Source organism: Crinia signifera, chromosome 19 (genome assembly GCF_055691185.1).
Source record: "Crinia signifera chromosome 19, ASM5569118v1, whole genome shotgun sequence".
Classification (NCBI taxonomy): domain Eukaryota; kingdom Metazoa; phylum Chordata; class Amphibia; order Anura; family Myobatrachidae; genus Crinia; species Crinia signifera.
The window spans coordinates 106,407,553-106,421,527 of NC_139226.1; the positions used below are offsets into that span (position 1 = coordinate 106,407,553).

At 46.9% G+C, this 13,975-nt stretch overlaps 1 protein-coding gene across 4 annotated transcripts in view; it reads right to left on the reverse strand.

The window, feature by feature from the left end:
- Positions 1-13,975, reverse strand: part of LOC146042838 (2,7-anhydro-N-acetylneuraminate hydratase-like) — a 155,089-nt gene that overhangs the window by 62,382 nt on the left and 78,732 nt on the right. For all 4 annotated transcript variants that reach the window (XM_083163095.1, XM_083163094.1, XM_083163093.1 and 1 more), the window contains 5 exons: positions 12,037-12,167; positions 11,877-11,931; positions 10,626-10,718; positions 7,599-7,733; positions 6,873-6,974 (listed from right to left, as the gene is read on the reverse strand). In XM_083163095.1, coding sequence (XP_083019221.1) covers positions 6,873-6,974; positions 7,599-7,733; positions 10,626-10,718; positions 11,877-11,931; positions 12,037-12,167 — 516 coding nt within the window. The remainder of the gene's footprint in view (positions 1-6,872; positions 6,975-7,598; positions 7,734-10,625; positions 10,719-11,876; positions 11,932-12,036; positions 12,168-13,975) is intronic.

Genomic DNA, 13,975 nt, shown 5'->3' on the forward strand with positions numbered 1-13,975 from the left:
CTTCCTCTTTCAGTTTTTACGACTAGAACCAAGACAAGAAAGACAGCAATCTCTGGGACTAGGCTACACAGAAGTGTATGCTTTACATCAAGCTTATCTCCAGAACTGATCTGACAGCTGGAACACTGGCACTCACATCACACAGGAGTCCAGCTGCTATGAGAATGGGGCTTTTGTTAAACAAATCAGCCAGGCTGGCACAATAATGAGATAAACAGAGGTTAGATATGTCAGGACTGGGACCATTTACAAAATACAAACAAGATTAAATGCAGCAGTGAAGCCACAAGGTCTTCTGAAAAATGGAGGAGAAAATAAATCTAGGCAGGAGAACATTAACAAGGAAAAATGTGTCTTTTTGGCCCATACAGGGTCCAATCTAATCTTGTTCATCAAGTGGATTTATGAAACTCACAGAGATCACAACATAAGATCGAATACCTCAATGTTGGAGATTAATGTGGGGTACACACCAGGACGATATGGCCCAAAACGAGCCAATTTAGATACCATCTCAACCGATTGTATGTAAATCGGCCGTGTTTTGGGCCATTTCGCTGTCCTTTTGATGAGATCCCGATCCGAAGCGCGGCCCCGTGGGTCGTTAGGTCTTTTCTGAGATCCTACCTGCTGCAGGTAGGATCTCTGAAATGACCATTGTAGTGGGTGGGGGTCGTGATCGGATCGCGATCACATTAGGGGCATTTTTGTGGCAGGTCGGTGGCACTGTCAGCTCGTGAGTGGGTCATATGTTCCTGTGACGAACCGCTCACGAGCACCATTGTCCTGGTGTGTACCGGGCCATAAGTGCATTCAGGAGCTGCCCAACCTCACATCCATCAACGGACATTTGGATACATGCACAAAATGACCACCTGCGAGGTATGCTCTCTGTAACTGTATGTATATTATATTATACACACATAATACTCAATGTCATACTGTGCATAGTTGTGCAGATATCAGACAAACACAAAAGTACAAACAGCTCAGTTACAACTGGGTGTAGTGAAAATGGTATCCGGACTTTAGGTCAACAATAATACGGTAGACCGTGAATAGGTAGACCATTATTGGTCAATATGTATTAGTTCGACGTGAACAAAAGGTCGACATGATAGTTGTCAACACATCATATGGCTGACATGAGTTTTTCCTAATTTCTGGTTTCATACTTTAAATCGCCATGCGGATGGTAGACACTGTAATCTGTGCCAAGCACAGTGGTAATGGAGCGAGGCCACTGGCCATGCAAGGAGATGCAGTACGCTAAATGGGGGTCCATGTTCTAGAATTTACAAACTGATAACTCCCCTCACAAAAAACTAAAAAATGCATTTCAACTTTTGGTTGTGTCAACCTTTTTTCGATATCAACCTTGTGCAAGTCAACCTTTATTGTCAACCTTTATTGTCAACCTAGACACAGTCACCTTAATATACTAAAGCCAATGAGGATGAAGGAGTGGGAAGATTTTAAAGTGCAGTGCTCAGGAAGTGTGACGTGTCTGTGGTTGCCATGGCAATCACAATATATTGTGAACACAATATTAGAAGATAAAAGTTAAAGCAAAGGAAAATTTTAATCACCAAGATTATTGATAAAATAATGTGGTGTTTTAATAAAAAAAATAAAAATAAATTAGATTTAAAAAAAATGCGTTTTCTGCTTAAAATTAAGCACTTTTTTATATATTAACATTAGCAGCAACAAAGATAAATAGCAAAGCATACTACAAAACAACAGCAAAAAAGTGACAAAAGCGGCTATGGCCACACATTTATGTTAGCTATGCAAGGTGCCTATACGCAAGGTCCCTATACCCACATTATACACCTGTATATACATTAGACCTCTTTATTACGGTTTACTTGAGCTTTGACATCAAATAAGTTAATGAGTTATGTACGGTTTAGTTTCACAAATTATCTCATTGTCTATTGTGCAGATTTGTATACAGGGTGTACAGCTTCTTTCTTTTAGCTGTTAAGTGTAATCACTGTCTGATTATGTTCCAGATTCTTAAAAACCTACTGTGCTTATAATCGTTCCTTTGTTACTTTAATGCACACACACACACACACACACACACACACTACCAGTGTTCTCAGGATCCAACTCACAATTCATCACCATCCCATGAGCTATACAATAACATTACTAAGAGATATTAGTATTTATATTAAAACAAATCAAGGATTATATCAATCTGTATATTGAAATATTCTACTTTGTATACATCGTTTTATATTTTGAGTATAAAACTGCAGCTCCAGAGGGATCCAAAAGTAACCACATACAGCAGCTGTATATGAACATTTGATACATCATCAACTCATCAGCTTATTAAGGCACATCACATGTCACATAGTGTATGGGGGCCTTTACTATAACTGTCACAGCCTATAACATAACACTTAGAAGCTGATTGGCTGGTAGTTTGTCTCTCACTACGTTATCATTCTAACAAGGCTTTGCACGTCTCCGCCTAAATATCTAACAATCCAATCCAGAACTCCTATTTTGACAGTGCGGAGACGCCCCTTCCGCCGTCCACTACACAGTGTGGAGCTGCCCTTCCGCCGTCCACTACACAGTGCATAGCTGCCCTTCCGCCGTCCACTATACAGTGCGGAGCTGCCCTTCTGCCGTCCACTATACAGTGCGGAGCTGCCCTTCAGCCGTCCACAACATAGTGCGGAGCTGCCCTTCCGCCTTCCACTATACAGTGCGGAGCTGCCCTTCCGCCTTCCACTATACAGTGCGGAGCTGCCCTTCCGCCTTCCACTATACAGTGCGGAGCGGCCCTTCCGCCATCCACTATACAGTGCGGAGCTGCCCTTCCGCCTTCCACTATACAGTGCGGAGCGGCCCTTCCGCCATCCACTATACAGTGCGGAGCTGCCCTTCCGCCGTCCACTATACAGTGCGGAGCTGCCCTTCCGCCTTCCACTCTACAGTGCGGAGCTGCCCTTCCGCCGTCCACAACATAGTGCGGAGCTGCCCTTCCGCCGTCCACTATACAGTGCGGAGCTGCCCTTCCGCCTTCCACTATACAGTGCGGAGCTGCCCTTCCGCCTTCCACTATACAGTGCGGAGCGGCCCTTCCGCCATCCACTATACAGTGCGGAGCTGCCCTTCCGCCGTCCACTATACAGTGCGGAGCTGCCCTTCCGCCTTCCACTCTACAGTGCGGAGCTGCCCTTCCGCCGTCCACAACATAGTGCGGAGCTGCCCTTCCGCCGTCCACTATACAGTGCGGCGCTGCCCTACCGCCATCCACTATACAGTGCAGAGCTGCCCTTCTGCCATCCACTATACAGTGCAGAGCTGCCCTTCTGCCATCCACTATACAGTGCAGAGCTGCCCTTCCGCTGTCCAATATACAGTACAGAGCTGTCCTTTTGACGAACACCACACAGAGCAGATATCCCCTTGTGACATACACCATACAGTGCAGAGCTCCCCTTGTGACATCCACTACACAGTGCAGAGATCCCCTTGTGACATACACCATACAGTGCAGAGCTCCCCTTGTGACATCCACTACACAGTGCAGAGCTCCCCTTGTGACATACATCCTAAGGATGGCCACTATACAGTGCAGAGCTCCTCGGCCGACATCCAGTATTAGGTGCACAGCTCCCCTCTGGATGGCCACTAGAGAGTGCACAGATCCCCTTCTGACATCCACTATTATTTATTTATTTCTTATATAGCGCACACATATTCTGTAGCGCTTTACAGAGTATAGTTGAACATTCACATCAGTCCCTGCCCCAGTGGAGCTTACAATCTATGTTCCCTACCCATAGGTGAATCTAGAAAAATGGTAATGGGTGGTCCCAGATTGAAGCACAGTATGAATCTGCGCGCGTCAAAGCCGCGTGCGCTCCAAAAAGGGGTGTGGTCTCTTGTGAAGAGGCGTGGCTTAGCGGGGTGACACTTCTGCAAGACACTGCCCCATTTTTTTGCCGCTGTGAGGGCATGCCCAGGGTTATGTGAGCTGCTGGATAAGTCCCCAGATTAATTTTTATATGTGTCATTGCACCTGTCTCCCCTGCACCTCTCCATCCCTCTTGCAATACTCCATCAGCCTGTCCCCCCTGAACATCTGTCCCCCATGCACCTTTCCTTCCCCCTTTCACCTCTCTACGCCCGTGTCTCTCCTGCACCTCTATGTTCACCTGTCTCCCCTGTACCTCTCCATCTCCCTGTATCCACCTTACCTACAGTATGTCCACATATAAAACTTAAAAAAATACTACACAAAATTTGTGCCACTTTACCTGACAGGCAGGGGCGAATTTAGGGGTCAACATTTTTGGCCGCCCCCCCCTCCTATTTTAATATAATCATTATTAAGGTATAAGTGTGTGTGTATATATATATATATATATATATATATATATATATATATATATATATATATATATATTACATACAAATGTTACTGTAGCCCACCTCAAAAAAATGTAAAGCAGTCTGGACTGCTAACTGTATGGAGGACCCGGACGGAGGGAGGGTGAATTAACTTTATGTGCAGTCTCAGTCAGTCTCTCTCACACTGACTGACTGCTCAGCCTAGCTGCTTTCCCCGCCGGCGGCAGTGAGCCAGAGAAATTCAGCTCAGCTCACCCAGCGGCGGAGCCGGACGCGCAGGGGAACCGTCGGAGATAGCCGGTGATGTACTCTGCATGGCAGAGCGGGCAGGCAGTGGCGGGTGACGAGCGGCACTGCCGCCGACATATGATGAATCATGTCGGCGGCGGCGACGCTTGTCACTTGCCGCTGCCCACTCGCTCTGCCATGCTGCTATTTAAAAGAACGTCAGCCTGCTGTGCCGCCCTTAATCGGTGCCGCCCTGAGGCCCGTGCCTCACGGGCCTAGGCACAAATCCGGCCCTGCTGACAGGTGGGTGATGGGGAGGGTCACAGGTAGCAGGCGCCCTGGTGATGGGGGGGGAGGGCGGCAGGTAGCAGGTGGCCTGGCGATGGGGAGGGCAGCAGGTGGCCTGGCAAAGGGGAGGGTGGCAGGCAACAGGCAGACGGATGAGGGGTTGGGCAGGTGGCAGGCAGCATACGGCAGATAAGGGTGATGAAGTCCCGCACTGCAGCCACGGCTGGGCTGCGTCACTTTCTCGTCAGTGCAGCCTGCGCACCAGCCACTTCCGCGCAGGCTGGTGCAGCTTCAGTATAGGAGTCAGCCGTCACAGCCCCGCACGGCTCATCAGCGCCAGTGGCTGTGACGGCTGCCACTGGGAGAGCAGTGCCGCGGGTCCTAGCACTGGACTTGATCAGAAAGGCAGTCTAATGGGTGGTCCGGTGCACCCCCGGACCACCCCATAGATTTGCCTATGTCCCTACCACATGTGCACACACAGATATTCTAGGGTTAATTTTTTTTGGAAGCCAATTGACCTACCAGTGTATTTTTGGATTGTGCAAGGAAACCGGAGTACCCAAAGTAAACCCACGCAAGTACGGGGAGAATATACAAAGTCCACACAGTTAGGGCCATGGAGCTTACAATCTGTATACGCTGCCGGTTGGAACCCTACAAGTAAATTTTTATAGTGTAGGAAGAATCCGAGGTACCTGAGGGGTCCAAGCAAACCGAAAGAACACTACAATCCCTACATCAATAATGGGCCATAGCAGTTATTGTACGCAAGACTTCTGTATTGTGAGGCAGCAACACAAATCACTAGGACCAGTATTCAATGCTGCGGGTGAGCTGTGACAGCGAGTACGGCTGCCTGCTCGCTGTCACAGCTCGCCCTGTCAGTATTCAATGGACCCCCTGCACACGCCGTTTCTCCCTCGCTCCATTTTTGGAGCGAGGGGGAATCGGCGAATGCGGCCGCTAAAACAGCGAGACTCGCGGCTAAATGCATTAGCTGCGAGCCTCGCTGTTTGGGGGAATCCTCGCCGTCCCCTGACAGTGAGGATTCCCCCGAAACGTAAAATAGCGTGAGCAGCCGGCGCGGGCGTTAAACAGTGAAGTTAGCTTGTTTTCGGCGATCCTCGCCGGCCGCATTGAATATGGGCTAATGTCTATGCCAATCGCGAGGCAATAATACAAACCACTATGCCAACCATGAGGCAGTAACGTTATCCACTATGCCAACCATGAGGCAGTAACGTTATCCACTATGCCAACCGCCAAACTTTAACCTAAATATTAACCTATATATAGAAGACATGTACTACTATTGCAAAGCGCAACGGAATCTGCTGCGCTATATAAGAAACTGTAAATAAATAAATACATTTGTGAAATGCCTATTTCTAAAAAGTCTTATGTTCTTGATAGAAACACGTTTGACATTACTCTTCCTCTGCTGAATAGGTCGGATGCCCACAAAGATGTCAGGCTCCAGGGGCTATGTAGCAGTTTTACGTTGGTCTTTGAATATACTGCAGCCATAATGAGATCCTCTGGAGAGCCAGTCATGGTGCATGACCTCTGACCTGCATCTACAGAACTGTGAACAATGTCTCAAGCAAATCTCTGGAACGCAACAGGATTATGTTCAACATTAACATGTAGCAGCAGTTGCATTGCAACGGGGCCCCCGGCGACTAAGGGGCCCACTGTTGCCCAAACCAGCAATGAGTTATTGGGTTGGGGTGCACCTGGGCCTAAAACCCACAAGCTCCACCACTGCATACAATTCCCTCCTACACTTCTTCTGAGGTTCCAAAAAAATATCTTAAAATTTGTAAGTTGGGTACTTCAGAGTTTAGAATGTTGGTAACATAATCATTGTGATAATTTCGTAATATAAACCGACTTTATTAAAAAGAATAATGATTGTGATTTAAACTTTAGGTGGAAGAAAAATGGGACATACAGTATGGCCAACATACCTTAGACCCGTAGATGGTGGTACTTCTTGCACCAAGGGCATGTGTGAACGCCATCATTGTAAACGCAGCAGTCTGTCCCCCTTCAAACTCCATATTCACAACCTTTTGGTGGAAAGTACCATTAGTAGCTTCCTTTACCCATCTAGGCCAACACAAACATGTTCTCCAGCTCTGTATAAGCAGGCAGAGAAATTAAACAAAAAAAACCAATAACCCTGGGAAGACCTGATCGTTAAAGCTGACAATCTTAAGTACCAGTGACACAAACAGCAGATACAAGCACTTGTTTTACACCATACTGTGCACCAGCAGTGTGTACAACACGGAGATCAGGGGAGGAGGTGTGAGCAGTGATATGTGGTCAGTGTCATGTCCTGACAGGGGCAGTCATCCTGGGGTTCCCACACTTTTCCCTTAAACACTGCGGCGGAGTGAAGCACGTAGGATTCAGTGGTGCCCGGTGGAGGGGCTTTACTGCATTCAAAAATGTGGTAAAAGCCCAGAAAACAGATGTTTTACCGCATTTTCCCTTTTGTGCATCCCGTGATATATAATACTGTATATAAGAATATTGCAAATTCAAACAAAAGACAGTTTATATTTATAGCTTTATATTATTACCAAACCATGTCACCCGCAGTATGAAAATGGGAGAACAGGAGGTAACACAACAAAAGCGGGTCTATACACACGAATCCAGAGACATACAGGCCCCTCTATAGTTACCTGATTGCTGACAACATCATTGTCGCACTCATAGACACATCTTCCATAGGGACCCGTCCTTAAAGCTTCGGTCAGCGATTCAATATCATATACCCCATTGCTACATACAACAGATGTTGGCCAGCCAAAATCTCCCTGGAAAATATTGGTTGGAAATGAAAAATGTTCATTAGTGGTATCACTTGTAGATTCTATTATCTTCTAGAATCTATGAATAAGAAGTCGAATCTGATTGGTTGCTTCCATTCTCAATAGAACTCCCATCTTAGTCAATTCACCTCATTTCTCTATTGCATCCTAGAAAATGATAGACCAAATCTTATTGGTTGCTATCTATTCATTTTTAGAAGCTTAGGTACATTTGCCCCTAAAAGTATTATATCTTATACTTAATACATCATTCAATTTACTGTAGACCTATCACCGGATACCCTTCAATATTACAAAGACTTCTGATCCTTATGGGACTTTCCGGCTAGTCTCAGGAGGAAGCCATGGAAGGACACAGCAGGGTTCCATTTGTGTTACGCAAGGTCTCCTTCAAACACCTACAGTGTAATGTATGCCCATCTCATACTGATACATTACATAGTATCAGCCAGACCAGAGAGCAGCACGAACAGGTCAGGCAAATGTGTTGCCCATTTCCCCAGTCACAGTCTGAGCAGATGTCAGGTTCCCCCTGTACAAAGAGAAGGGGGGCGAGGGAGGTGAACACTTGAGCAGTCTGTTGAGCAGATGTATTATGCGCACGCTGTGGCTCCTGGCAGACGGCACGGGCCTTTTGTATGTGGCCGTACAAGTCTCTCCCCTTTTGCTTTTCTATTCAGTTGTATTTCTCAGGCTCACTGTCTTCCCCGCTTATGCTGGAGGTTTGGCAAGGTTTTAATGAGCAGATGGCAATCTTCTAAGCAGCCGCCTCTGAACAATAGGTTACTTAATAGTCAGCCCATCTATACTGCTTGTAAAGTGACTTTGCTCTTTTGCTCAGGACACAGGCACCGGAGCTGGGTCCTCAACTACTGACTTATTGCTACATGAGGCGGGAGGCGATAAAACTCCCGTTATCAGGGTTTTTACTGCATTTTGGAATGCACTAAAACCCGATCACTGGTTTACCGCGACCCTTTCACACAGGAAAATGCAGTGTTCAGAGGGAGGAGCCAGTGCAGCCAAGCAGCAGAGGGGAAGGGATGGCCATCAATGGTTTATGGCCGATGTAAACTAGTTTTGCCATCGATGGGGGATGACCAGACTGTAAGCATAACCAAATAGTTTATATATCATTTTTTTTCTCCCCAAGGGGCTGGGACACAGAGTTTAGCCTGGCCTGACACCCATAAAGCCCTGCCCCCAGGTTCTGATTGACTTACAGGCCAATCAGTCTAAGAAAATGGATGACCATCGAAAAAGGTAAAACCCTCAATGGTTATCCACTGAATATGTCATTGGCAACAATGCCCATCCCTACAGGGGGGGGGGGGGGGATAACAGCAGAGTAGCAGATTGGGACACCAGGGAAGCAGAGGAGGGGGCAGGGCAGCCAAGCAGCAGGAAGGGGGGGGGGGGGTGGCATACCAACAGAGTTTCAGAGGAAGGGGGCAGCATGGCCAAGCAGGGAATGGCCAGGGTGTGCCAAGCAGCAGAGGGGGCAGCAAAGTAGGAGATGGGGCACTAGGGAGGCAAAGTAGCAGAAGAAGGGGGCAGAGCAGCCATGCAGCACAGGGGGGTGTGGGGCAGAACTACAGAGTAACAGAAGAAGGGGGGCATGGTGGTGCAGTAGCAGAGGAGACAGTGGCTGAGCAGCAGGAGGGAGGCAGGGTGGCCAAGCAGAGCGGCAGAGCTGAAGTGGGGAGCCAGAGCAGCAGAGCTGAAGAGGGGAGCCAGAGCAGCAGAGCTGAAGAGGGCAGCCAGAGCAGCAGAGCTGAAGAGGGCAGCCAGAGCAGCAGAGCTGAAGTGGGCAGCCAGAGCAGCAGAGCTGAAGTGGGGAGCCAGAGCAGCAGAGCTGAAGTGGGGAGCCAGAGCAGCAGAGCTGAAGTGGGGAGCCAGAGCAGCAGAGCTGAAGTGGGGAGCCAGAGCAGCAGAGCTTAAGTGGGGAGCCAGAGCAGCAGAGCTGAAGTGGGGAGCCAGAGCAGCAGAGCTGAAGAGAGCAGCCAGAGCAGCAGAGCTGAAGAGAGCAGCCAGAGCAGCAGAGCTGAAGAGGACAGCCAGAGCAGCAGAGCTGAAGAGGGCAGCAGAGGGCAGCCAGAGACCAAGTTGGTAGCGCAGCAGCAGAAAGGAGCCAGGAGCAGCAGAAGCTGAAGCTCACAAAAGTGATTAGTGCATACAAATGGTTAATGTGCTTATTTTAGGCCAAAAAGAGAGAAACCCATATAGCGGTGCTTTGGGAGACAGATGCCGAGTGCACCTCTTCAACAGTATTTTGTGGCATTGCACCTGTCGTGACCGTGACAGAATAGTAGTGACTGAAATACAGGTGTGTTGCAAATAAATTGGGGGCGTGTCTCAGCCTGTGACTGCGATCCTGCATGTAGTAAAAAAAAGGGCTCCCGCGTCTTACTTCAAATTGTGAACGTTTTCACCATTGTTGGGAGGTGATGATGGTGAAACATCGGTAGCTGTCCCCCGATGGTGACGGGTAACCCGGTTATAGGCACGTACAGGGATATGTCTGCACATAACCTACAGCGCTTCACTTTTTCCACATTTTGTTTTGTTTCAGTCTTATTTCGTAATGGAATACGCAAATTTTTTACATTAAAATTCTATATACAACACAATTCCCCAAAATGACAACATGAAAAAGGTTTTTGGGAGATTTTTGCAAATTTATTAAAAATAAAAAACTAAGAAATCAGATGAACATAAGTATTCACGGCACCCAATCCTCCCCCTTCACACACGCTCACTTTAACCCTGGTGAGGACAATGTTAACCATCTGGGATAAAAAATAAATAAAAAAACAACCTGAAATGACACCATGAGAATGTGTTTGATTAGAATGCTCCCAGTTTCCCTGCACGCACCTGCTGAGCGTTCCTTAGATAGACCTTCTGCGCGGAATACGGACAGGCTTCCTCCACGGGGCAGTCTAAGCAGCGGCTGGTGGCATCTTTGGGCTAAATACAAAATATTTTATTCCTTTCAAAATGAATAAATATAAAAACAATTTTATAGTAACATTTTTCTATGTCCAACTCCAGTCTATGCTATGTAATAACTTATTTCTTAATTGAACCATGGGGCTACCTCCATTGTGCGGAATGGAAAAAATCATGAAGAGGATGGGGGTCCCAGGTGAAAGAATCCCCTATTTAAGTTACATTGGGGGAATAACGTTTCAGAATTTTCAGTAGAAAACAGTCAAGAAACCGCTACCCAGAAATGCCTGATGACATAAAAAAAAGTTGTTACTTCCCAATCTTTCACATGTCAACAAGCTAAAAGAAGGGTTGAAAACCATGAACAGTAATAGCATTACTGCCTTACAGCCCTGAGGGTATGGGTTTGATTCCCACCATGGCTCTAACTGTGTGGAGTTTGTATATTCTCCCCTTTCTTACATAGGTTTCCTCTGGGTACTCTGGTTTCCTCCTACCATCCAAAAATATACTGGTAGGTTAATTGGCTCCCAACAAAATTAACCCTAGAATGTCTGTGTGTTTGTGTACATGTGGTAGGAAATATAGATTGTAAGCTCCACTGGGGCAGGCACTGATGTGAATGTTCAAATATTCTCTGTACAGCGCTGCGGAATATGTGTGTGCTATATAAATAACTGCTAATAATAATTATACAAATGTATTTTAAGCCATTTCTCTGCTGCATTCTTAGTCCTACTGCCCTAAGTCTGTGCCATTGTAGAGTAGGACTATTTTGGTAAATAATTCAGCCCTGCACATAAATAGGTCAAAATGTCGACACAAGTTTTTCACTTTTTTTGTCCCAAATGTCGACATGGACACCGTCAAAGTGTACTGTGTCTCCTCGCATGGCACGCTGAGCTCGCCACGCTTCGGGCACACTATTTTATTCTCCCACCACGCCGTAGTGGATGGTAGGTCATGAAATACCGCCTGTTGGCACATGTCGGCTAAAAATTTTTTTAAAACAAATGTTGATCTTTTGACTCTCGATCATGCCATGTCGACCTAATGCTTGTGTCGCACTTCCAACCCTGTTGCCCTGACCCCGTGTCGATGTTGACCTTCAGTGGTCAACCTAATGCATGGTGACCGAAATAGGGTCAACCTAATGACCATATCCCCTACACATACCTTGTTCTCCTTAGTGAAGTGGGACAGTGTTCCAAATGATGACACCTTGACACATCTGTAAAGTAGATATATATGATCATAGGCATGGTGATATTATCTGGATTATATTCTGTACAATGAAACCGACAAATCAGATAAAACATAAGATAAAAGTTGATACCTCTGCTTCCCCATCCAATAGCAGATCAGGTCAATGTCATGGCAGGACTTAGCCAGCAGGGAGAATGTGCTCTCCTCCTCATTCCTCCAGTTTCCTCGCACAAACGAGTGTGCAAAGTGCCAGTGTCCAACCTGTACAACAGTACATAGCGGAACTTCTGGTGAGCATACAGCCGGCTAACACTGAGTGGGCAGAGATATTACAGGTATAAGGACATTGTTGCAAGACTTGATAAAACCAACGTTGTTTGCATATTGCTGCAATTCTATTTCACTCCACAAAAACTTTGAAAAAAAAATTCTGGAAAGAGAAAGAATCTAAAATAATAGTTCTATTGTAAAACACTAAATTTAGCTCTCAAATGATTAGCGAGATAGAGGGAGCATCAGGGGGCTGCCTTACAGGTTGTGTGCCAGATGCACTAAGCTTCAAAAGTGATCAAATGGAGAGTGATAAACAGCCAGCCAATCAGCTCCTACCTGCCATGTCACAAGACAGTGTTTGAAAAATGTCAGGCAGGAGCTGATTGGTTGGTTGTTTATCACTTTTGAAGTTTATTCATTCATTCATTCATACACCTGCCATGTCACAAGACAGTGTTTAAAAAATGTCAGGCAGGAGCTGATTGGTTGGTTGTTTATCACTTTTGAAGTTTATTCATTCATTCATACACCTGATCTGCCATCTGCTTTCCACTTCTGCATTTGCGTCATCTAAACACCTTGGTGATACGAACAGTATTATTACTTCTTAACACAGTGTGCACAGGGAGCCCCAGATTGCTTTTCACCCTGGACCCTTTGGGGGAAATTTAGTAAGATGGGAGTTCTATATCAGATGGGATGTTGCTGTGGACAACCAATCAGATACTATCTATTATCTTCTAGAAGGTTCTAAATAAATAAGTAGATTCTGATTGGTTGCCCATAGCAACATCTTATGTGAAACAGAACTCCCATGTTAGTAAATTTCCCCCTTTGTTTTGTAACATGGGCTCCAAGATTTTTATTCCACTGAATTCCCCAGTGTCACCTGAGGTTGGGAACACACATTCCCAAACCTGGTCAGACTCCATTCGGTACTTGTGTATTTTGGCGGCGCCCATCGCATCGCATACCATAACGCATACGATGGTATGCGATGCGACGCGATATCGTACGATAGTGCACGATGGCATACAATTTTGAAATTGTATGCCATTGTACATGGCATACAATGCCATACGATGCGATGCGATTAAACATTGTATAAGCACCCTAATGGGTGCTTATACAATGTTAAGCACCCAAATGGGTGCTTACAATGTTAAATGCACCCCCACGCCACCCCCCCACTATAAACGTGAACCCGAAGCGTGGCGAGCGCAGCGAGCCCGCGAGGGGCGGCGGTACGCGTCCTACGACCTTTTCATACCCCCACTATCCACGTCGGCGTGGAGTTGAGAATAGAATAGTGTGGCAAGCGCAGCGAGCCACCGAGCCCGAAGCGTGGCGAGCGCAGCAAGACCCGCGAGGGGACGCGGATACCTGTGAAGCCCGTGAAGGGACGCCTTTACCTGTGAAGGTATCCGCGTGCGCTCGCCACGCTTCGGGCTCGGTGGCTCGCTCCGCTCGCCACACTATTCTATTCTCAACTCCACGCCGACGTGGATAGTGGGGGTATGAAAAGGTCGTAGGACGCGTACCGCCGCCGCTCGCCACGCTTCGGGTTCACGTTTATAGTGGGGGGGTGGCGTGGGGGTGCATTTAACATTAGAAGCACCCATTTGGGTGCTCAAAAGCACCCTTTAGGGTGCTTATACGATTTTTGGTCGTATAGGGGGTCAAAATCGAGTTGCATCGCATCGCATGCCATCGGGTGCATGGCATGCGATGCGATCTGTTCGTCGTACGACGGACATCGGGGGCGCCGCCAAAATTCACAAGTACCCTCCATTCAC